The sequence below is a fragment of the Plodia interpunctella genome, chromosome 10, assembly GCF_027563975.2.
Source record: "Plodia interpunctella isolate USDA-ARS_2022_Savannah chromosome 10, ilPloInte3.2, whole genome shotgun sequence".
Taxonomy (NCBI): Eukaryota; Metazoa; Arthropoda; class Insecta; order Lepidoptera; family Pyralidae; genus Plodia; species Plodia interpunctella.
The window spans coordinates 1,976,270-2,003,291 of NC_071303.1; the positions used below are offsets into that span (position 1 = coordinate 1,976,270).

Here is a 27,022-nt window from a genome sequence, read left to right on the forward strand (position 1 = left end):
ACCTTCCTATACAATACGGCCCCTGTCTCAGCTCAGCTGCGTAGCGCGTCATGTTCATGGGACGTCGATAAACCTCATAAAATAATGGCCTTGTTTTAGAGCTATTTATTTTATTAGCATAGCCTGAATCGAGACTTGCGTATACAAACAGAATGCGCTCATAAACACTCACGAATTCACTCCAAGCCAGTCCAATACCAGGAATAGTAGTGCTGAATGAAAATTATTTGTAACAAGACGACCCACGGATCCATAGAATATAGGTAATTATAGAAATAAGTGTGGCAGCCACCTGCCTCGTCACATGCGGCCCTCCACATGTGCTAGCTTCCGCCAATTTTCCCTGTTTCCATTGTACACACGGGAAAAATTCCGCGCTGCTACATAACGAGCTAATAATATCTGCAGTGCGTGCGTTTTTATTGTGCATGTGTATGATTGTGGCAAATTAAAATTAAATGCATTGTTGATTTATTTTCAAATGCATTATTAATTTAAATTAAATGCAAGGATAAGAAAACAAAACTGAATCTCAACATGAGCACTAATTAGTGGAAGCAGTAATGGTTTAGTTAAGTTGTTAAAACTCTTATCCGGTGAAGGAATACTTCGTGAGGAAACTTGATTTAGTTGACTATTTATTTAGTTGACATGTCGGCCACTAGATGGCGGCAGCCTCAAATGTCATGTCATGACTTTAGGCGACTTGCAAGTCTAAAACACACTCTTGCAATGGTAATAACACACTCGATAGCAGGAGTATCAATTATAATTGACAAACTAACGGTAGACATCGGTCATCATGGCAGAAAAATGGATGGTACTTGAAAAAAGTACAAATGAATTCGTTGACTAACCGAGCAATGGTTTAATGCTTATTTTAGTTGAATGAATGCCCAATCAAAATTGTTTTTCAATAGTAGCATTAATTGGCAATGACGTATTTGATAAATACATAAAAGATCGTCGACAGCGAGTCAGCGACTCCCTCATCGTCACCGGGCCAAATATAATTGTCAATCTGTAGTAAATAATTTGTGTAAGAAATTATACCCTAGTATAAATATCGTATGTCAATGCAAACGCGCCTTCATTTCGTTGACAAATCTTTTATTAAGTACTTGCGACCCCACGGACCGTCTTAATGCTTAATTAATGACTATTTACTAATATAATACACCAAATTGGTCGCTTAACATATCATTACACGACCAATTTAATTATACATTTTCTGCTTTCAGCCACAGTTCTTACTCATACAATAATATCGTCCAGTTTCGAACGCCTCAAAGTAAAAAGAAACGCAAATATAATTTTGTATAAATTATGTTACTCAACACCATAGAAACGTGTTGTCTCTAACCAGACTAGTTTTTTTTATGCGTCAATCAAGTTTTTCTTTTCTGCCAGTCCATAGCAAGTGCTCGAAACCGAATCGGGATTTTTCAATTTTAATTTCTAAATTTTAAATCATCTTTTTGAAATTAGAACCTAAATTAAAACCTAAATTTCAACCAGTATTTTATTTCTAGACTTACTAACAGTTGCAGACCGAGTTTAAACTTCTTTTTTCGCGTTATTATTTTAGGAATCAATGTATAAAATACGTTTGTGAAAGAGAAGTTGTATTCGACTGTAATTGTATGGACTATGTGTGTATATGCTATCTATGCTCACCTGACTGTTGAACTTGCAATTAGCTTGTATTGAAAGTAGTGATCTTAGATCTACTTGAATAGGAAACTCAATATAAAAACACATTAATAAAAAGTATTTATTTAAATATCAATATGATCATCATTGTAGCAACCTATGCGTCAACAGTTACGCGAGATCATTTTATCTGAAATAAGCTTCTGGGCAAAAAATGATAACTCACATAAAAACACGGTCATTGACGCTGGCCTGAGGTGAAAAAAAATATACACAGTTAACGTCTAACGAACTCATTAATAGGTTCTTAGAGCATAGACAACAAAGTTCCAAATTCAAAGCATAGTTCCAAATTCAAATTTGATTTTTTCTGTAATGTCACACGCGAAGTGTCACTCAATGTGGGGGATAATTGATGATCCGTCACCTTTTTACATACGGACATACAAGGAATTGTCTATGAGGCGTGTTAGAAATAGTTGTCGCTGGAATAATATAATTAGTGTGTTACTAATCTCTAATTAGCAAGGCCCACGCACATTTCTTTGAAGATCTTTTTTTAAGCAGTGTAATTTTCTTTGTTTAATTTTTATGGGAACAAAAATTTAACAAAGAAAATTACACTGTTTAAAAAAAGATCTTACATTTATATCACAACAAGCCTCGTTAATCATTAAGTGTTCTATATAGATAAGTAACATTTAATATAAATGTATAGTAAATGTGTTGTAGTAATAATAAAAAAGAATTTAGAATTACATATTGATTGAGAGCGGTTTTTTATTTTTAAGGTCGTTTCACTTTTTGCATCATTTGATCCAGCTTTTTAAGTAGAATTAAAATTTAACTTGTAATTTTACGCTTTCGCAATTTTCGCGCTATACCAACTTTCGTATCGCTTTATAACGCATTACATTTTTTCCAAATTTATAATACAACATAAAATAGGTATTCATTCATTTCCATAAAGATTAATTACGCGAATCTCAACGGTACCCATACATTTATTAAAGATAATCATTTTTAAATCAATGACTTCGGTTCTGCTACGGACCCTATTTATGTGACCTTGTTTGTGGGAAATAGGAAGGAAGAAACTACGTTTTTATTCTGTGGTTATTTTATAACCCTGTTGTTAAGCATTCTTTGTGATTTGTTGTTTATGTTTTGTCTCTTTCTGTCAATGGCAAATTTTATAAAGTGCGATAGTGACAAAATATATTTTAGCTATTTTATGAACTGAACGAACATTTGATTAGATATCTTTCAGCCAATATATTTTTTTATATCTTCATTAAATTTCGAATTTTGTTAACTAATATACAACTCTCCGTTAAGCTTTGGTGGAGGGAGACCTAGAGCTACGTAAAAGCATAATTTTTTTAACACAATTTTTTTTTTGTTTCGCCGTCGACTTCCGTACACCCACAGAAGTCAATCGTACAAACTTTCGTCGACCGAATCCATGATTTTATGATCATGTCTATTATCTTTAGAAATCTATGGTACGCGAATGCTGCATATACTTACTCTATACATATGCAATGCAATCAAGATGCCTCAGATTCCTGCAAAGCATTGCAATTGCAACTCCTTTCACTGTTCCCTTGCGGTACTTAATTATCAATTTAAAATTCACAATGCGTACCGCTTTTTATTTTAATTGTGTTAAATTAAAGGTCGTCTCGTTGCACTTTTTGGGTGTTGCCACTGTGCACAAGCTCCTAGAATTGTTTATTAATTATTATTGAGATTTTTGTCAACGCGTCCTTCTGAAATGACTTCCTTAACAATGGAAATATGAAACCAACAACTAGTTTTGTTTCGTCTTGATATTATCTTTTTGCATCTCAATGGGATATTGCGAGCTCATAATCTTTTTAGATATAGAGTCACAAAGGCTACTTTTTGTCGCGGGCAACAACCGCTTAATAAAAATCTGACGTGACTGATGATAATGATTTGATGCGTGCGCGCATATACTCTAAATGTAGTCTAAAACAATGTATCTATACGCGCAGTCGTTAAAAAGATGTTAAACTTGGAATTTGGAGTATACTGTGCGTAAGTTATTGTGGTGGACTGTGGACTAGTGTTGCGGAACTATCGATAGTTGAACTATCGATAATATTGTAACCGTGCAAACCATTTATATAAATTTTACCGATAGTTTCAGTATCAGTGGTAAATAGTGTGCAATACATACAATTGATGCTATTGATGGAAAGCAAAATAGAGACAGAACTGAATTTTGAAAATCGATACAAGCAACACTCTGGGTTAAATTCAGTAGTATCCGTACCTTCTATTGATTGTTATTGTGATTACATTCATAATATCACAAAGGTTTGTTTAACAGTTCTATCTATATTGGAACTAACGGGATTTTGAAATTAATTATCGATAATGAAACTGCCATAAGTTCTACAACACTAATATGGCCTAAATGCATGCGCCGGCGCATACCATGGCGTAGTGGAACCGCGTTTGTTTTTTAATGCTCAATGTGTGTTCAATCAAATCATTAGCCCTTATAACGATGGGAGTAAGGTCTAGAATCACATGTGATGGGAACTGAAGTATGCACGTTCACCAGAGAAATGTTGAGGAAAACATTTAAAACTATTTAATATATGTATACCTACCAGAAAAAAAATTTCTACTGAATCATAAAACTAGTATCCCGTAATTACTAACACAATTGTATCGCTAGCTTTGTCATGCTTTTCACTCTAAGAATCATTCCCTCTCTTTCTCTTCTCCTTCCGTGTTTTCGACTGCAACATGACAGCTGTTAGGAAATTAATAGGACCAGATGATAGCAAAAATTAAGACAATTGATTACTAAATTACGAACAGATAATTTCGTTGTGTCTATTTATAAAATCTATAAAGAAAAACCCACTTAAATTACCTTAGCATTGACTGATTGATCTAAGTGTGTGAGTATTGATCAAGACATTCAAGATCCGAGAACAGTTAATAGGCATTTCCTAGAAATATGTTGAGTCATACGAAATATTGAAGTCTGCGTGATTCGGGCAAAAAAGGTAAGACACGACACCAAACCTCATTAGACGCCAAAACTGTCTGTTTGTCTGGTTAACGAGACCGCAATCATTCAATCAAGACTATCGACATATTAAGCTTTCATCTCAATACTGTTAGATCACGATCTTGGTAATAGCTGTGCGCTGTAGACACAGAAATCTAAGTTTTAAAAATAACAGCAAATTTTCACTGGATTTTGTCGCAAATTAGACTATATTGTCTATCTGTGAAATGTTCCGAAAGGACTACCCATAGTAAAATCTGTAAGTACTTCTACATCTAAACCTCCATGGTTTCGGGCAAGCAAACGCGTTACGACATTTCTAGATAAAAAAACAATGGTCCTCGAAAATCAAAATAATATTTAAATTGTATTTTAATTATCAATGACAATTTTTTTTATTTGTTTGTGTTCCATAATTCCGTTTCGAAGCACTGCGACATGCCGAGATAAGAATTCAAATATTATTTTGATTTTCGAAGACATTTATTTTTTTTAAGCCACCCACCATATCAGCGCAAAGGAAGATGATAAACATGACATTTTTATGAATTCATCATCAAATTTGCATATTCGATTTACCAACGAGTTTTCCCACACTAATTAGTAATCCCTTTTGCCCTCAAGACAAGACTGAGTTCATTGATAAAGCAGGAAGCAATTCATTAAGTCTGGCTGTATGTATGGCAGCTGATAATAGCGGCATGATAATGAATTTTGTCATACCGGACGATGCGATGTTCTTTTTTTGGCAATCTTTATCTTTCTGAAGCTGCCAGTATTAATTTTGATCTTTGTTTTTTTTTTCACGAGTATTGCATTGCAATCTTTATTAAGAGTTTACAATTAATTATTAATGTGCCTTATTCGAGTGTATTGTAAGGTCATTCGATTCGTATATATTCGATAACAGCCTATCGACCTGCTGCTGAACTTTCCATAACTTTTATATTTTATGCCTTCTGTTATCATTTTCATTTTTGTGTCCATTTTGTGTCTGATCTTCAGATCCTTCACTTATCTATGCCCGAGACCTTCTTGGAAAATTACATTTTCTCGGTGCCATCAAAAATATTTCCCTTATTTTTCACAAAGAAAAACACTTATGATATTTCCTAAGAAAACTATGACAGAGTACCAAATAAAAATACGATCAACGAAATTGCTTTTGAATTTCAAATGGTTTTTGTATCTTATTCGTTAAAAGAAATCCATTGTATTGAAACAGATCTGGTGGCATTGTTCGCAGTGAATAAGCCGAACCAAATATGCAAAATATCAACCTCCCGAGATAGCTACTCAATGGGAACTCAAAAAAACCGTCTGTAGGAAACTCGTCGACCGAATCGTAACATAACATTTTATACCGCCATTTTTTCCCGCCATACCATGATGTAACCGAGGTCGACGCCCCAACACCTGTTGCTTATGTTTTTTTTTAATCACACGGGCACTGGACATTCGTCTATTAAGCACTCAGTTTTTGTTGGAACCTCTTAGTCGATTATTGATTTATTATTACATCGAGTTCAAATTTCGAACACTACATACTTGTTTAACTTGTCGAGTTTATGGTGTTTCGTATTCGACGCCTTCATGGTGCCATTCATTCACAAATGGTGTTGTTTGTCTCTATCGCGCACTCGCGGAAACAGTTCCCCTTTCAGTCACTCGCGGATTCGCGTTCGTCTTAAAAGTGAATATTTATAAGCCTGCAGTACTGCAGAATTCGGTGAAGTGGTAGTGAGGTCTGCTTTATAAGGGCGCAGTGCCGCCATACGTGGCCGTTGCATATTAATCGGATTTAGCATAAATACCCTGGGAAACTCATCATAATTTATCAAAGTTAACTGATGCTCGCCTTGTGTGAAGATACAATTGTATGAATTGTGTTGGATGACAGTAATAATCGTGAACTCTCGGATATTATCAAGATTTTTGATGAACATTCAACGACAAAACCTACACTACATTTTTATAATAATAAAACTGCGTATTACAAATACTCACAACAAACTGTTCGGGATTCCCCTAACTATAAATTGTACTGGGATAGAACTATAATAATATTACACAACAAACGAAATAAAACAGTTCATCTGATTGATATACACAACACAACTTTAGCTCCACATATACAGATAACCCAGATATACAAATTTAGCAATAAAAATTAAAACACAATGGCGTGCAGAAATCGTTAAAACCATCCCTCTAATAATTTCGTCCACTGGTGTCATACCCACATCCTTACACACAAGTCTCAATATATTAGATATACACCCATTAACTTTCATCCTACTGCAAAAAGCAGTTATACTAAACACATGTCGTATATTTCGCAAATTTCTATCTTCACACTCATAATTTCTTTTTTCTTTTCAATTGGTTACGTTTGGCCATAAGCTCGCGTATCCAATAAAACTCCTCAAAATTAATTTTGCGTGAAATATAAAAAACTCAATATAATAATAATAATTCTTTATTTGTCAGACCATAAAATCCATAAATTGTTAGTTCAATTCTTATTTTTCATTTTTAATTCATTTTTACCGATCAATCTATATTTAGCGTGGGAATTTACAATTACATCAATTTGTATGACTTGTCCAAAAGTCGTGTATATTAATCATTGCTCTAGCACGCGGTTACAGTCTAGAAAAAAGCTCTCAACAATATTTTTTGTAATAATTACCGCACATCACTGTTTATTTTTTTTTCTCACACTCATCTGATCATTCGATAGGTGTGCCCAGGGTTGCCGCAATTCTAAAATTACAATTTTTGCCATACTTTTCTTTTCGAGTGTGTTATTAAATAAATAAAATACATTTATTTCAGATGTCAAAGATACATATAACTAGTAATTATAAATTAAATTAGATTGCATTGTTATAAAATTATTGTAAATATAAAGTATGTATTATAAATATAAAGTTATTGCTGGTGTCAGATTTTATTCAAGTCGCCTAATGGCATCTGACATTACTTTTACGGCTACCTACCGACATCTAGAGGCGAGTAGACGGATACACACTAGCGAACTTAAATTGTCAAACCAGTGTGCAGGTTTCCTCACGATGTTTTCCTTCACCGGAAGAATTTTCGCCATTCGAATGTGAATGTCCTACAGAGTTCAAATTTCCCACGTCGCATCGGTTTCCATGACAATGCATTATTATGATAAGCGTGACCAGGTGGTGCACCTAGGATCGGCTACCAACTACGAAACTTCTCAACAGCCCGGACAGGATTTTTATGTGAAGCATCGCGTGTAATAACGCAATACATCACATAACAATTAGACATAAGAGATGACAACAGATATGGAAAAAGTATCACTTTTGTAAAAAGCTTATTTTTCTATTCTTGACAACCCTAGGTGTGCGCGTTTTGTTATGAGGGCGTGTTGGTGTGGTCAATAACTTAGTGTTGGGAGGTCAGTGATCAATCATTTTGCTGAATATCACGGTGGCTTTACCTTTCGTGTTTTGGCCGCTTCGAACAGCTCACTTCAAAGACTTTGTTTGCAGAAGATTTCTTTTGTTCACTTCTACATACATATAATTAAGAGCGAACATCAGCGGTATACATTGATCTACAAAAGTCGCATACAGTTTGCGGCAAGTATCTTGAACATAGATGGACGTTTGCGCATATTTATTTCTTTGGAATAGAGTTTAAAATAGCAGAACAAAACTTCTGCGTATGGTCAACTTGTTTGCCGCTATTTATACGTAGTTATGTGTGTTATACCAGCATTTAAGACTGGGCAAACCCAAATGATAAAAACGTAATGGTGGTGCTAGCATCACCATAAAATTTTATCAATTTCTTTAATTTGTTAGCGAAAATTAAAAAAGTATTCTGTACATATAATGCTACACGACACATTTCCTTACTCATTGGAGACAGGAGCTCTGAAGAAGGACAGCACGACCTCCTGAATGTCACTTGTTATAATGGATATTTTGTAGTCCTCGATTTCCGGATATTTGGTCCTAAGATGACCAGTTTGTTAGCTATCGAGACGACAAAGTAATTATTTATTGTTATTTTTACACGCGGATTCGCCCACGTATTCTCCACGGGAACAGTTTTTTTTTCGGGATATAAGGTACCCTATGTCCTTCTCCGTACTTCGAATTACATGTATGCAAAATTCCAAAACGATTGGATGAGTAGATAGAGCATGAAGTGGTAACAAACAAGATTATTTTGTCATTTATACTATTATGTTAGGATGATTCCGTCAAACCATGTGAAATGTGTATAGGGTCATATTGCATAAAACTTCGCTCGAGTGACCTCTCATCTACCATCATAATTTACTATATTGATACAAAACTCAGTTATTTTATTGTATAATAGCACAACGTACACACAAACATTAATTGTTATTATTTATTTTGTTTTTTAAACTCTTTTATCTGCATAGAATTAATTGAAGTAGTTTACCCGTTAATTTATAGTTGTATAGAAGCTAGACCATAAAACCTCTCCATATATTAAAACTGTAGGTGGGCTATCTCTGTACGTACGTACATAGGTGATATCAATGAAAAATAATTATGGTGCTAATAAAAGCCAAAAAAATTTTTTTTTAATTTTTGTCAATCTGTCTTTCTGTCTGTGTGTCTGTATGTTTGTTCGAGCATCATGCAAAAATTACTGGATAGAACTGGATGTGATTTTCACAGTTGTATAGCGGATAGTCTAACTTAAAATCTGGTATAGGATTCATCGCGATACATTGCTAGAATCCGAGATATAGTTATGAGTCATGCATCCGATGAAACAAACGCAAGAAAAAGGTTATTATAAATAAAAATAGTATTTTTTTTACTTTCAATATAAAATGAAGCTATATTGTAACACGATAACGAGTTTACTGAAATATCGCTGGCCATTAAAAGCTAAAAATAGATTTAAAAAAAAAACTACAAATAGACTCCTACAAAAACTTTATTTTTAATACATACAAAAATTAATAATATATAAGTAATTGATATTAGTATTTGCACACATAAAAGTGCAAGTAAAAGTTAATATAAGTATAATATATAAATATAAATATTTTAGGATGAATCACACAGCTTGAGCTAGCTCCAAAGTAAGTTCGAGACTTGTGTTATGGGATGCTAACTCAACGATACTATATTTTATAACATATACACATATAGATAAACATCCAAGAACCGGGTCAATCAGAAAAAGATCATTTTCCATCATGACCCGACCGGGGATCGAACCCGGGACCTCTCGGTTCAGTGGCAAGAAATTTACCACTGCGCCACCGAGGTCGTCATAAATATAAATATCTGCCAATAGAGGTAGGTAACGATGGTATTTTTTCAAATAAAATAGATAGGCTTTATTTGACGACCTCGGTGGCGCAGTGGTAAAGTTCTTGCCACTGAACCGAGAGGTCCCGGGTTCGATCCCCGGTCGGGTCATGATGGAAAATGATCTTTTTCTGATTGGCCCGGGTCTTGGATGTCTATTTATATATGTATCTATTTATAAAATATAGTATCGTTGAGTTAGTATCCCATAACACAAGTCTCGAACTTACTTTGGGGCTAGCTCAATCTGTGTGATTTGTCCTAATATATTTATTTATTTATTTATTTATTTATTTAGAAGAAAAAAAATACCGATAAACCTAAATGTGTAATATAGTTGTAGTGATCATATGATCAATGTAACGTGATTTTAATATACGTTTTTAAGTCGGTCAGAAGACCAACATTTAAAGGGTAAGTGACATAAGTGCAAGTAAACTTAAAGCCACCGACGTCGGCACCGCAAAGCCCCTGAAGTACCTATAAAACTACAACTTGAGAGCTAGTTTTAAAAACTCACGTACAATCGACTGCATATCACGTTACCCTACTTGCATCTCTATGTGGTGGTAATAGCGGCGATTTTGCGATGAATATGGACAGCTTAATGTGTTGTCGACTGTACAGTACCAGAGATTTTGGAGATCAGGCCTCCGTTGAAGCGTTCCGGGGCTCTTTTATTACTTTTTAAGTGGCCATTATGAAGGCTGGAGAGTTAATGTCATTATATGAACTCTGTTAGTGCGCGGTGCCTCGTTTGCATCGACTGGTACTTGATATGATCATGCGTATTAGTATGGTCTGTCTATAAAAAGTAGAAATTTAATGAGGGAATTCGTACGTGGTGGTAACATGGGGTTTTTATTAACCAATCTTGACCTTGCAATACTAAAAGGAAAAAAAAAGTCTAGTTTGTTAAAAATGCACTTTCTATTCTTTATAAACAGACTGTAACTTCTGATAATTTTTCTCAATATAATTATTTGCATATGGTGCTCAACGTATGCATCTCCTTGATAGGCCTTAGCGGCTTCTTAATGTCGCGCAACTACATAATTGTTAGTAGCTTTAAGAATGGCATATTTTATAGTACCTGAAGTCACCTGGGCTAACCTGTTAACATCATAAGTTTTCATAGAAGGTCTATTTCGTACGCCACAAATTTATATTTAAACGTATGTACTAAAATATAATTAACCTATAATAGTAGAAACAATAACTTGTATGCTATTAATATATTTAAAGAAATTTGTTACTAATTAATAATACCTGATTGCAAGTTGCTAAACGTTTCAAACGGACCTCGAACTCTCAGCGTACTATAAGATTCGGTGTCGTGTAATTTTTTTCGCCCCATTGCCTCGGATTGAGGTAACATGATATTGTTGTGAATAAAAAAAAACCTTGTTGCCGTGAGATACGTAACGGGCGTGAGAATATGTGTGTGTGATGATTATAGACACGAGTGATTTGTCAGAGCCATCGTGATAAAAAGTTTAATGGCTTTATTGCAATGTAAGTTTATCTGCTTTGCCGTTTGTTTTCATTTGCCGTTTGTTCTGTTCAGGCTTTCGAATAGACAGATTTTGCGAAAAAAATTAGGAAGAGAACTGTAGCCTCACTCACTGTACTTTCACGTTGCTCTCAATCTTTTTCACGGGCCGCTTGTAAATATATCAATCTTTTTCACGGGCCGCTTATAAATAAATGCGTTATTTATTAACTAGCTGCGCCCCGGGGCTTCGCTGCCGTGGGACAAAAAGTACCCTATGTGTTATTTCAGGTTATTTTCTACTCGTGTGTAAAATTTCATAATAATCCATCCTATAGATTTTGCGTGAAAGAATGACTTACATACACACATCATCCTCACAAACTTTGGCTAAATGCCAAAGTTTGTGAGGATGTATGTGTGTGGATGTAATATTATTAGGATTACTAGGGGCCTACATGGCCGTGACATAGCAGACAAACTTTAGGAATGCCGCTTACGCTGGTACGGCCACGTTTTGAGCAGACCGGCAAATTATGTAGTGAACAAATGTCTGGCTATGCCGCTCCCGCTTGGCCCTGGCAGACGGACAAACCCGAATAAGCGAAACCAAAGAAGAAAACCGTGCAAAGTGGAGACGAAAAATTAGGAAAGCGGACCCTGGGCTCCGACGCTCATTGGCTGCGGAAGATACCGGGAAAACGCTCAAATGAGAGAGAGAAACTTTAATATATATAAGCCATTCTAAATATATACCTAAACCTTCCTCAGGAATCACACTATCTATTGTTGAAAACCGTACAAAAATCCGTCCATTAGTTTTGAGTTTATCGCGTTCGTACAGATAGTCGGACGCGACAACAGGACTAGTTTTCACAATATGTAAGGATGTATACTTTGTTTGCAGGTCCATGGAGGTATTCCTGAAGAGCGGTCGACTCCACAGCGACATCTTGGCTGAGCAGAAACTGAGCGAAGGAGAGCTCAGGAGACCAGGGTCCACCGTCATATTGTGGCTCAAGTGCGAACAGGTAACTCCAAATATTCCTTAATTAATTCACAATCATTCAAGAAAGTGAACAAAACGGATTTTTAACGAACTACATTTTTTGCCATTGCAACACCAAAATTAATGGACAACATTGATAAACACCCAGAGTTGCCAGCCAACAGGAGCCAGCAACTTCATTTTTATTTCCTTCACTTCCTTGACTTGTATTTAAAAACATTATAGCACAAAATTACAAAAAGTATGCATCCTTATGGCATTCTCTACCAGTCAACCATTAGACAAAACAGAGACAACAAATGGTCTAAGGTTAAAAAAACCTCAACCTTATACTACAATCACAGTTATAAATACAGAGCATGATTCAATAGTCCTAGTATTATCGTAGGTGTTTTCGAAGAACACTGAAAATGCATCAATATGTGAAACTAGACGATATTGACAAATCCTACCAAAGAAAAGAGCTCACAATATAAAGAGACGAGTGGTAGAATAAAGGGGGAGGCCTTTGCCCAGCAGTGGGATACAACATTCACGGACTAGATAAAAACAAATTGAAACCAGTAATCATTCACATACCAACCAGGTCGATACATTATTTATATGAACCCTCAAGTTATATTAAGTGGCGTGTGGTCCCTAGAACAGGACCACTCCGTATCCTCCCGTGTATGTCGTATCAGTCGACTGAGAGACACAGAACCTTGACAACGTTAACAAAGGGTTAACGTCATGCAGGCGGCCTGTCGTAAAAGCTTAATCTCCAAAATTGGGTAATTATTTTTTACTCTAACCGCAGGCTTTACGGCCTCACAACCCCGAATGTAACCAATCCACCAACAACCAACCAATCCAGAAAGTAAAAGATTGAGAGGGAAATAGAATGCGTCGATGAGTGAAACCAGTAACCATGCACATACCAATCAGGTCAATACCATATTTACACGGACCCTCAATGTTATTCATCAGCCAACCCCTATGAACAAAACTTGCACACAGAAAAATACCACACAAGTGCTTTGACCTTTTATTGAAATAGTATAAATTTTCTACCGTTATTTTTTTTATTAAAAAATAAAACGGACATGTTTGAATGTCATCGGCGGATCCACTAGAGGTCCAACAGCATCTGCAAGGGTTATATGTGGTAGTAAAAACCCTCATTTTATGTCAGGGTTGTGCATCAAGAGATGTTAAATATAAAATGTGCAATTTTCTATCTTTCTATATTGTATGGTATGTTATCTGTCGTCCACAGCTCGCGATAACCTATGTGTGGCCTCAAGGCATTAACTATATCTATTTAATTTTTTTAAATGTACCTATGCTTCATTGCATTAATTAAAATGTCAACAACTCAGGACTAAACAGAAAATGGCAAAAAGGGTGGTGATATAAAAGTTAAAACAGAAATATTTCATCATTATAAGCAGCCCAATAGTCTAGCCGTGAAAGTGTGAGTGCGACTGAGTTTCGTAGTTATACTACATATTAGTATGAATGTATGATGTAAATTTAAATCCACAAAATGCACACACAAATATTTTTTATGTAATTATAAATTCAAAAGTGAACTTTATGCAAATTTAGACTGGGCTTAAAGAATGAAATTATTATCTTACTTAATTACCGTAACTTAAATATTAAAAATTATTTAAAAAATACGCTGTGTACCTTAGTTTGATTTGCACTATGGTGTAAGTAACGCCATATTTATGTGTTGCTATTTTAAAGAATACAGCTGACTAATTTCCCTTTAATCCACGTACTTTGTTTATATTATTTGTTAGAAGAATTTGAGTGGCAACCTCGCAGACAACCCTAACCGTGATGCGCAGACGCAGATGTCTGCGCGCGCCACCTGCCAATCTGTGCGCGCGCAGGTGAACGCGTGTTGTTTACGTTTTTTTCAACCCTAGCACGCCAAGATGGCCGACAGCAGCTCGCCAAGAAATATTACGGTGCTTTAACCCCACAGATTAATATTAAACTAGAGGCCGTTTGAGTAACTAATGCATATATATATTATATATAATATAACAAAACAAATTTCTAAAAAAATACTATTTTGTTGTGGTAGGTATGAAAGAAGTTACACGCTGATGTTGTTGTAAAAATGAGGTGTCTAGCAATTTTTAGATCTATGTATAACCAGCTTAATTAGTTTTTTTGCTAAGAACTAAACGCCCGGCGTTTTTTTTTTAATTTCCATTAATATTATACCGTTTTATTAGCTATCCTATTTATAGATTAGTTATTTTAACAACGTTTGTAATTGTGCGGCTTGCGTGTATTGGTATGATAATATTCTTAGCATAGAAGCCATGTTTATGTAAAACATCTTGCCATGCATATTTCCTACTAGTATTATAAAGACCATTGTTATTTCTTAACTAATTATTGGATAGATATAAATTAATTTGCGGATGGAAAACAATACATTCCCAGGAAGGTATTGTTTTCCAAAAAATCACACTTGGATTCAAGTGATCAGTTACTTGAATCCAAGCGTGATTTTGCAGCTTCTTCTCCTCCACTTCGCACTAACTTCGACATCCATAGTTGTCATATCGTCGAACAGATTACCACGTATATCATCCATGACGACATCAAGCCAGCCCCCTTCTGCCAGAACCAGGAAACAGCACTGCCAGATATTTCTTAATTCATTTGGAAGCCAAATTGGTTTTACTGTTTACAAAGCGTGGTAAATTGCCTGCCTAGATCATGCCAGCGAGACATTACTGCAAAATAAGTTATAGTACTACGTTATTTTTAATTACATGCATAGCCTATCACGCAATTATGAGACGCCACCTGATAGCATCAAACATTACAGCTTGCTCTTAATTATTTTTATAGTTACGACTTTTTCAACGCCCGGCCACTGGAAGGGGTAAATTTCGTTTAAATATCTACTATATTTTTCTATATTTTCGCGTTCGCCAGGCGGAAGCATCATTGCAAAAAAAATAATTATACCCACTTGGTGTGAGAAATACAATTTTATTGAGAACTAGTTGTTCGCCGCGTACTTTGACCTCGCGAACACAATTTTTTTTTTACAAAATTGTGAATATTTCAAAAACGACTTAACCAATTTTGTTCCCGATCAACTTTAAAATTCTATCGACAGATCCTAAATACCTTTCAAATTTCATCAAAATCAGTTATCGCGTTACGTACATACATACATACATAAAATGTATTTTTGTCCCAAGAAGAGTGGCTTGGTTTTTTATCAACTGATCGCAGTACCAACTGGTGACTGTCCACTTTTTGCTGCTACCGTTTAAAAAATATATCAAAATATATGGTCGTCCAAATCAAGGCACTTAGGTCTTTATTGCCGTTGTTCCAATACAAAACAACGGCAATAAAGACCTAAGTGCTAGCCGCCATAAGGTCCCTTTTGATTTGGACGACCACGTATATACTTGATAGATATAGTGTGCCCTAACATCTCCTCTAACCGACGTGCACTGGTTCAAACTGAATGTTTGCCAAAGCCACTATACAATTTTTCTCCAGACATCGCGTACGCCAAGTTACCTGCTACGAGCATACGAAGAATGTCTAGTAGTTAGCAGTAATTATCATATCACACAATCCACTCTGCCCGCGGCTGTTGACTCAGCAGATGGCCACCAAACATGCGCAAGCGCAGGCCACACGCCAACGCCCGATATGGAGTCCTTTTCCTTTGCTCTTTTTCTAAGCAGATGTTAACGAACGCATTAGTTAACCAACAGGTGAATAAGTTTCCTTTTGTTAATTTTAATTTTAATATTTTATTCTAGAGCTGTCGATCGTAAATAGTGTCGCGAAACGTACTAATATTATAAATGCGAAAGTTTGTGAGGATGTGTGTATGTATTGTTTGTTACTCTTTCACGCAAAATCTACTCGACCGATTGTTTTGAAATTTGGTACACGGGTAGAATATAACCTGGAATAACACATAGGTACTTTCTATCCCGAAATTCTCACAGGAGCGAAGCCCGGGGGCGCAGCTAGTGTTTTATAATTTCTACTCGAATATACATGAAGAAATTCGAAAAACAATACATTTATGGGTTTGCCCGTTTTCTTTCTAAGACGGAAAATATGTAAGTGAAACCTTGAACACACCTTGAAACAAGTAATTACCAATACTGTTATTACTTCGTTTTTAGGGTTTTAAGTGATTTATAAGATTTTTCCTTCGAATCGTTAGGTGCTATTCAAATGGGTGCTACGCGAATTGGTGCGCAGAACGGCATATCTCTGCAAAATGTAGGCAGATGGCCGTTTGATTGGCTTCTATTTCTAGTCCGTCGTTATATTAACCTTTAGTTAAATCTAAAACCTGTGGCAATCCTGCGCTAACTAGTTTTGTATTTTAATGCATTTTCATTGCGCTTAAATAATATATTTTATATTCCGTTTATAGATTGTAGACATAATTTTAGATTAGAGCATAATTGAACGATTAGTTTTCGTTGTAGACACCTTTAGGCTATTACAAGTTTAAATTATTCCAGCTTTTGAATAAACATTCACGATTAAAAGCCTCAAAATATTGAGCTTTTATTCAAATATTTACGATTAAAGAAAAAACGTTTAATTATGCTGAAATGCCTGTTTGTTTGCGTGCGGTGGAAAAGTGATTGTAAGCTGAGGAAGCGCGCCTTATTTGATTTGGCCAGTGAGCGCGGTGTTTTTACCCATTTTCAAGAATAAACGATAACGGTCGACTATAAGAAATACAAATAAAGATTTCATATCTATAAAGAACATAATTATTTTTTACAGTCTTTTTGAATGATGACAGGAAACAAAAAGTATTTCGAAGTTCGTAAGAAATTCCCGAAAACACGTAGGTATTTAGAATCATATTTTTTTATTTTTTTATTTTCTGACTTTGAGACTGGCTGGTTAGTAAAATAGACGGTCGACTAAAACGCAACTTTCGAACTTCCGTTTTTTTTTTTTTTCACTAGCCATGCATCTAACGAAGCATTGTCGGAAATCCACCACAGATAATATATATCAGTCAACAATCATACCAATTTCGAAACTCGTCACTCATCTGGCAACCGAACCATAGACCTGTATAATTAGAGGCGTCAATTGTGGAAAAAAATGGACAGATACGAGTTTCATTTTCAGGTTTCGGGTTCCGGTCGAATTTTGCTGTACAAAAATAATCGTCACTCCCTACTAAATCTTGAATGTTTACTTGCAAACAAATTATGGAGTGTCTCTTTTTAGGTGTCTAAATTGCTTAATTGCATCATAATGTCGTTTACATAAACAATTAAACAGTTAAAATTGTTAATATTATAGTATTATATGATTTATACTTGCCTATACTACGAGTATTGTCGTGATTAACTTAGAGATATGACATTTCCCTATATTTGGTTTAATTTTTTAGCTTGGAACCCTAAAAATCACCTTTTAGTTCAACGAGGCAGGTGGAGAAAGAAGGTGCGCGTGTCTCACAGTTTATTATTCCAGCCCGAGCATAGACAATTTTTTGTATTTTTTTTTCTTTTTTATCCTGTCTATAAATTACGCAGAGCGCAAATAAAAAATAAGTCCCGCTTATTATGGTATCGAACTCGTATTCTTTATTTGAATGTGCATTTCTGAGCATTCTCATTACAACGTCATTATTACTAGTAGTATATTCAATTGTTTTTCAAGTTATTATTGTTCTTGAATAAATTCTACTTCTTGCTGTTCAAAGCACATTTTTAGCGTCAAAATATAGTTATCTCCACATCACCTTTCTGAAAATAAGAGTTAAATTAGTAAAATTCCCATTAGAATATTGAAATATAAGAAGTAGAGCCGTCACAAATATCGAAATAGGTAAATCATCAATTATAATCGAATACTAAAACGAATCACCACCACCATTTCCCCAAATATTTACAAAACAAAATGGCCGCGCTGTCGCACCGCGAAAACACGATTTACTTTGTCTGTGGTTTACTTATGTAGGTATGTGGCGCGTGCGGCAGGTGACCACCTGTTGTGAATGCACCCTAACATTGAATACAGGACGTTCCATTTTCACACCTACTGACAATTTCACTAAACGTCGCCGACAGCGATTTGTTGAAAGTGAAATTCGGGAATTGGGTAAGACTAAAGATGTAGATTGAATTGAGGGCGACTGGGGCCGCATTAAACTTAGACCGCGGTTCCAGTTACCCAAGCTCTATTTTATTGCCTCCAAAATATTATGAACTGAATAACGATGAAACCATGTCCAAGATTAATTATTTTTCAAACTTAAATAACGTAACTATACAAACTTCGCAAGCAAAAGTCCGTGGGATGAGACGACCACCTACACAACATGCAAACATAAACATTCCCCCACGTGAAAGTTTCTCATATTAAAAGTTCGCTCAAACGAACGCACTGCAAGTTTATAATTTTCCGATGCAAAGTTAGAAATAACTAAACGCTACGCTAGAAGTTTAATATTGGAAAGATAGCTTAACTCGACATATTTATTAATTCGTAGTCTGTCTAGTCAATCGATCACAAGTTAAAGATTCCCACAATATTTTGAAATGCGCGAGTGCTCATTGGTCAATTTGGCGCTTCGCCGGCTTCCTGTTACACACGTGCACGTCTTTCCACAATACCACTCACACAAATTGTAAAAATGCGAGAATTATTTTTTAAACACCAAAAATAACATCCTGTATCGTGCAACTTGCACCTGTCGTATTTTTTCCCCAAGTTCCCTTTCTTCGACCAATATGCATTAAGGTAGGTCATTATACCGCGATGTCCTAACCTTTGCATTTTTTAAGACTGCGACTAGTCGCATTCCTCTGAAAATATTCCCTAATGACTCAATTTAAGTTAGGAATCTAATTTGGACGATCTCATTAAGATGATAAGTATGGTAATTGGACCTTCTGAAATAGCTACCTTCGTCTTTTACTATTTCGTCGGATTGGAATCCCGGAACCGAATATAGGAGCCGAATATTACATTAAGTCACTTGTATTAATATTGCTTCCTTTTAACCTACCAAGTTTATTGGCTTAGGTGACTCTCAATGTCAATGTTTGATCATGTTTTTATGTGACATTTGTGGATGAACTCGGTGCCACAGTGTGCGCGCTTGGCGGTCAAGCAACTTTCGATCTCGCAATCGACGATACTCGTTTTGCCGTTGAGTGTTTTCCCGGTCTGCCAATGGACGTCGGAGTCCAGGCTTCGCTTTCCTACTTTTTATCTTCCACGTCGCCAGGTCTTCGACTCCCTTGCTTGGGACCATTCTTACGAATATAATTTTTCACGATATCAAGCCGATTTTTGGGCCGTTTGAACGCCCTCTTCCTGGACCAAGCGAAAGTGGAATAGCCAGAGATTTTGTTCCCGAAGTAATTTTGTCGTTTACGCAAGATGTGGCCGTATCAGTGAAGGCGATACTCCTGGGGTTTGCAATGTGATGGACATGAAAGCTGCCACGAATGTGTGTTATTCGTTTTATGCATAGGTCCTAAATTTCAATGATGTCATTAGAATTCAAGACCAATGTGTAAAGCCTGGCCCAGTCCCACTTTAATTTTGCAACTTTTCTCGCACCATCTCTTTTTTCCGGGATCACAGTATGGTGTTAATAATCCTGTTGGAGGTTTTTGATTTAAGATCAATTCTTCTTTCTTTTCGAGTGTGTAAATTTCTCCGGTGTCAGATTTTATTCATGTCGCCTAAAGCATGTGACACGCCTACCCACCACGTCTAGTGGCAAGTAACCGCATACACACTAGTAAACTTAAACTGTCAACCGATGCGCAGGTGTTTTCCTTCGCCGGAAGCAAATGGCGGTCTATGAAAACTACTGTACGTGAGTCAGATTGGTATATAAACTCGTGTGGCAGGTCAAATGAAAATTCACATAAAATTATTCCTTAATATATTTATAGAAATAAGAATAAACAGTTATAGATGCAATAATTAACAAGCTATAAAAGGTGCCGAAGCGTCGATTAAGCATTCGTAGTTGCACCACCATACATGGATGAAAATGTGCAAATGTTGTAAGGCCGGTTTACACTGAGCGCAAATCTTGACAAGAAATCCTCTTCTTCATAGTCGTATTCCTCGTGACTGAGGGTCGTGGTTATTACGTGGAATGAAATACACACAACAACATTCTTGGCAATATTAATGTAGTTGTTTGCCATTGAACTGGTGGTGACTTGAGTAAAGCCATGATAAATTATACACTCAAACCTTCCTCGGGAATAACACTTTCTATAACACTATCTAAAAATCCACATCAAAATCCGTTAAGTAGTTGTAATGATCTAAGCATACATAGGGACAGACAGACAGCAGGAAGCGACCTTGTTACTATAGTGATGAGGCCTTTGAATCTTTCTATCGCTCAAGACTTTATAATGTAACATTGTCTACTAGCTTTTGTCCTCGGCTTCGCCTGCGTGAATTTTCGACAGAAACTGTATCTTTTTCCGAGGTGAAACCTGAAACCTTATGCCCTTCTTTTTTAATAAGTATATAACAATATCTGTAATATAGTTTTCGATGTTTCAAGTTGAGATTGCTCGAGTAGATAAAGTGTGAAGAGTTACTTTCGCATTGTAATAAATTCGTTGAATTTTTTTGTAATTTTTTGAGAAGTGAAGTCGCATGTTACAAAAAGGTTATGAATATAAATGTGGATGTATGGAGAGTAGAAGGGAGACCGAAGAAGATATGAATTACTAGATGTTGCCCGGGGCTTCGATAATAGCATTCTTGGATAATGTACCTTTCTAATGGTGAATTTTTGAAATCGGTTTATAATAATATATATAGTATAGTATAGATATGAGTAATAAGTTTAAAAAAAGAATAAAATGTGGTAGGAAATGAACAGTTCTGAAAGGAAATAACATCATGCGCCGACCTCATTTAAAATGGGATTTTCGTAAAGAACGAGAGGTTTTTTTTCGTGTAAAATTTCTACAAAAACATGGAATGCAATCATATTACAGCTTTTAAGGAAATATAACTTTTTAATACGTGTAAACAGGGCCGTAATTGCATTCCTTGTACTCGAGCAAAGTTCCACAACCTGCAACAATGTTGCACTGTATTTAGGCTGAATGTACAGTGCATAGCGACGCGATATAGAATGCTTCAGCTAGTGGTGGGTTGTTGACGTTTTTCGAGCCAACGAATCTCAACTGTTTTTGATCAACAAGTTACTAAACCAGTTGGCGTTGCCAACTGGTTTGATGTAACAACGTGGCTTTGTTTTTTCATTCTGTTTCTTTGTTCGTAGCGTTTTTGGCTTAACGCATTGCACGTAGGCAAAACAGTTGAGAACAATAATAAGTTAGAAAAAAAAAATGTTCTTTTCTTTCAGTTCTACGTTCGGTTATTTCCGTGGCGTGCCATGTCTCACGCTTGCCGCTCGCGCCGCACGCGGCTACGTTGGAAGCAAACCAGTTCAGTTGGGCATTCCAAATACTTTTGCAGTTATGATAAAACCAGTTGGATCGTTGAGCACAGAAAACAGTTGAATAAAACGGTTAGTTGAAATAACGCCCACGACTAGCTTAGCTATATAACTTTGTCCAAGAAAACTACAGCGTGATTTCTTATACATTGGCATTATTTTATCTACATGCTCAGTCGATGGTAATGAACAACTTTTACGTATGGAAGCAACCTTGAAATCGCGAAAAAGAAATCAGCTGATTCATACACTGATAGAGCCTTACGTAATAAAGATAAATTGTCTGTCCCCGGGCATCGGTTGGCCAAAGTTAGAACGTCTTTTGTTGGGAACTGTATCAGTTTTTATAACAAATTGCCTGAATGGATTCTTGATTTGCCGGACAAAAAATTTAGAAATTATATAAAAGAAGTACTTTGTAAAAAGGCATATGACAAGTCTGATGATTATGTGAACGACAATAATGTTTGGTCCAAGCATGGTGCAGTATTCTCATAACATATGTAATTGATTTATGACATTATTACGTACGTTTTGTACATTTAGCTTTTTATTTATATATTTTTTTTTTTCATTCAAATTTTGTCATTTTTAATAATGACCTATATTTGTTAATTGACGTCCTTGGAGAAAAGGCTTGTTGCGCCGCTTCTTCTTCACCTGCGCCTTTGGAAGCCGGCAGTAGACTTATTTTAAGTATTTTTTTTTAAGTCAAAAAGTGATGTATATCATACTAAATTGAATAAAGAATTTTGAATTTGAATACATTTTCTACAACTTTATTTTATTACGTTACGGTCACCTCAACGGTATTTAATTTTGTCTTAAATTTTGTTTTAAAAATAGTATGGTTGAGTTAGTATCCCATGACACAAGGCTCAAACTTACTTTGGGGCTAACTGTATGTAAATTAAAGTGTAAATGAGCTTATTTATACTCTAATTGAACCTGAATAAACATCGTGTTCGATTTGCAGATATTGAATCTACACTTCGTTCTTTGTTCTAGCTTAATCTTACATCGCTTCAATATCTTTCGACACTGGAGTCACAGCTTTAGAGACTTCAGACACACGCCAGCTGCTCGAAAAAATAGCTTACAATCAATTGATAAAAAAGGAAGTATTGTTAACCGTAAGTACATACTTCTTCATCGAGCGGTGGTTTTCGGACAGATATATAAATTGACCGTTATTTTGTAATTAACTAGCTTCGCCCCGGGGCTTCGCGCCCGTTAAATTTCGGGTTAAAAGGAACCCTATGTGTTATTTCAGGTTATATTTAACCCGTGTACCAAATTTCATAATAATCCGTCCAGTAGATTTTGCGTGAAAGAGTAACAAACATACACATATACATACACACATCCTCACAAAGTTTCGCATTATAATATCAGTTGGTACTATACAATTCAAGCTGATTTAACTCTAGTTCAAAATTCAGATTCAAATAATTTATTCAGAAATTTGACCTTCACAGGCAATTTTTCTCGTCAATTTTTATATTTTTAGTTATTTCTCACAAGCTACAAACTATTGGCATTCGCTTAAATAGGTCGTATATTTACGTACGTTGTTGCGCCATGTGGCGCCGCCCTAGAACAGGATCATGTTAAATCCTCCTGTGATTGTCGTATGAGGCGGCTAAGGGACACATAGCTTTAAAAGCTGAAAGGCAACAATAGCATTGCCAAAGAGGGTTGATGTCAGGGAAGTAAAATGATAGTCAAATCTTCAAAATTGAATATTTAATCTTTTACGCGATCCCTAGGCTTTGGGGCGTCATAGTTCCGAACTGGGAAGATGAGAGAGACAGATTTGCACGTTTTATCATGAACTTCCAAATTTTCAGCTCAATCACAATTAATAAACTTTAATTATGTCATTCCTAACTAATATTATAAATGCGAAAGTAATTTTGTTTATTTGTTGCCTCTTCACACAAAATGTACTGGACCGATTATTATGAAATTTTATACACGGGTAGAATATAACCTGGAATAACACATAGGGTACTTTTTATCCCGAAATTCCCACGGGAGCGAAGCCCCGGAGCATAGCTAATTTCTTATAAAACTATGTGCATGCTATGACATATATTTTATTAAACCAATTTCTATCATTATGTGTATCGTCTGTTGCAGCTAACAACATTAAGTTTAGTTTCTATTAATATTTGCTACTGGCAACATTATCGTGTGTCTACCCCCTTCTTCCTGTGTAGGCCACAATAAACGCATCGTCTCGAAGCCTGCAATTTCAATTCCCAAGTGGTGGGTCGTTGCCGTTTTTCGAGCCAACGAAACTCAACTGTTTTTGTTCAACGAGCAACTAGTTACTTAACCAGTTGGCGTTGCCAACCGGTATGATGTAACAACGTGGCTTTGTTTTTTCATCTGATTCGTAGCGTTTTTGACTCAACGCATTGCACGTAGGCAAAACAGTTGAGAACAATAATAAGTTAGGAAAAAATCCAGTTATTTTCTTTCACACTACCGTTCTACGATCGGTCGTTTCCTTGGCGCGCCATGTCTCGCGCTCGCCGCTTGCGCCGCGCGCGGCTACGTTGAAGTAAACCAGTTGGGCATTCCAACTACTTTTGCAGTTATGATAAAACCAGTTGGATCGTTGAGCACAGAAAACAGTTGAATAAAACGGTTTGTTGAAATAACGCCCACGACTAACCAGCGACGGACCCAACCAAGCACCACAAATACAGTCCAACTAACAACCTGGGTGTTCAGGTCTTCAAAAACAAAAATAATATTAATCCATACCATGTTCATCTCGTGTCCTAAAGTATGTGTAAAAAAAATAATAATTCGTCCCCATAATAGTGATGAGTTTACAACGAGTCAATCTCGTTATGTCCCAAATCAAACGCAGTAAATGCGTGTCCGACTTAACTAGTGGGAAACGCGCTGTGACGAATTTGTGTGTATGTTTGTGCGCAAAATGATGTAACTTCATTTTTTACTATGTCGTTCCATTAAATTTATTTTGGGGCCGGGGCTTCGCTCCCATGGGAATTTCGGGATAAAAAGTACCGTATGTGTTATTCCAGGTTATATTCTACACGTGTACCAAATTTCATAACAATAACAATCTGTCCAGTAGATTTTGCGTGAAAGAGGAACAAACATAGATACACACAGACGTCCTCACAAACTTTCGCATTTATAATATTAGTAGTAGGATTTTTTTATTTATTTAAAATGTTTACATAACAAAAATATAATTGTTTTTGTTGTGTGAACAAAAATGCGGCGGCGTGGGCGGCAAAAAAAATTTTGAAAATATGCTTCTTTTTCTCGTCGGATTTGCGATAAACATTATCATAATTCTTCCAACTAAAACAACAAAAGCGATTAATTTACGTACAGTACGTACTCTAAGCTTTTTAATTCGTAAATGCTAGTTATGGAAAAAGGGATATTTATTACGTATTGTTTATTATTAACTTCGTTATTTACATAATTGATTCAGTCAGTAAATCTTGCAATTACTACAAAACATTGAATATTTGAGTTATATGACTTTGCCAGCGGCTGACTCTCAACAGTCATTCACCACAATAATGGTCCCACATGTAATATTTATTACTGTATTACGCAAGATATGAGTTAATGTCACTTGGGTTCAAAATATAATACACTGAAAAGAAGACTTTACACTTCAATCTTGTAAATAAGTTATTATCTTCCTAAAAACGTGATAAACAAACTTTATGCGTTAGTAATATGGTAGAATTTTCCATGATGGTATAAGGTAATAATTTGATAATAATGCATCAAAACTCCGTCTAATGTGAATGCCGCCATTTTGTTTTACTTTTCAATCGTATGTTTTTCTCTAATTCATTGATTTAAAAAACCTTCGCTTCATTATGTGTACAAGCAAACGAATCCCACGGCGGCGGCGTGGTGTCCTAATCACAAATTTTTATTTGTTAAACACTTTTTTTAAATGTACGGTTGAGAGTTCTTTGTCCGCTGTTGGTCTAAAATACGAGCGGCGGCGTCCATCTATAAGACTAAAGGGGCGTGCATTGTTTCAAACTAATAAAACATACGAATTAAACTACCGAACTCAGACAGATGCCGCCGCGAACGCATGGCATTGCGAAGTTTGTTCCTACTTTTACTCTTTTATTTACCGCAAACAGCAATGTATGCCAAATCCGCCAATCCGTGAATTAAGTAAGTTTGTTTAATTCCGCGAATTGTTTGAATTTTGCTCTCATGTAGATTGAAGTATGGAGAAGGACATAGGGCACCATTAATCCTGGAAAAATAACTGTTTCCGTGGGGAATTTACACGGGCGAAGCCGCGGGCATAAGCTAGCCTCTCGTAACTTGGGCCAAACCATAATGGTGGCCGATAAAGGAAGGCACTGGGAGGAAGCAAGGAAGCGTACCTTGTTTCACACCGCCCGGACCAAATTGAATGACACGTCATTTACATAGCCATTAGGTACTTCTTTATTTGTTCTCCAGTTTGGGCATCGAAAACATGGCGGCTGAAAAGCGACACCTATAAAAAAAAATTTAAAACTTTATTCGTACTTAATATAAAGTCTATATGAACACCGTTAAACTCAAGAACTACCGGACTGATTTTTGAACGGTTTTTTCCAATAATATCTATTTATTATTCCTGAGGAAAGTTTAGGTATAATTTTGTATAGTTTTACTCCTGTGGATATCGTAAAGGAGTCTGTAAAATCACAACTGAATCTTCAAAATGCTTAAGTTATCTTTTACTCCAGGCTTCGAGGCATCATAGCCCCGAACAAACCTTTTTATACGGTATCTGATAACTTTTTCACAGGATAAGCAAACTAGACTCGTCTTGGCAAAATTTTTACATGAAAATGTTTTTGGTGGGATGCAGTAATTTTGTATGAAAAGATATGAATACTTGAGGTCGCAGTTGCAATAATTTCAGTGCCCAAAATGTTTGCTTGGTGTAAAATATTAGGTACACCAT

The 27,022-nt window shown here is 35.9% G+C and overlaps 1 protein-coding gene across 1 annotated transcript in view; it reads left to right on the forward strand.

Moving 5' to 3' along the window:
- LOC128673267 (uncharacterized protein) overlaps window positions 1–27,022 on the forward strand; it is a 177,375-nt gene that overhangs the window by 128,196 nt on the left and 22,157 nt on the right. The window contains exon 4 of the mRNA XM_053750999.1: window positions 12,450–12,573. Coding sequence (XP_053606974.1) covers window positions 12,450–12,573 — 124 coding nt within the window. The remainder of the gene's footprint in view (window positions 1–12,449; window positions 12,574–27,022) is intronic.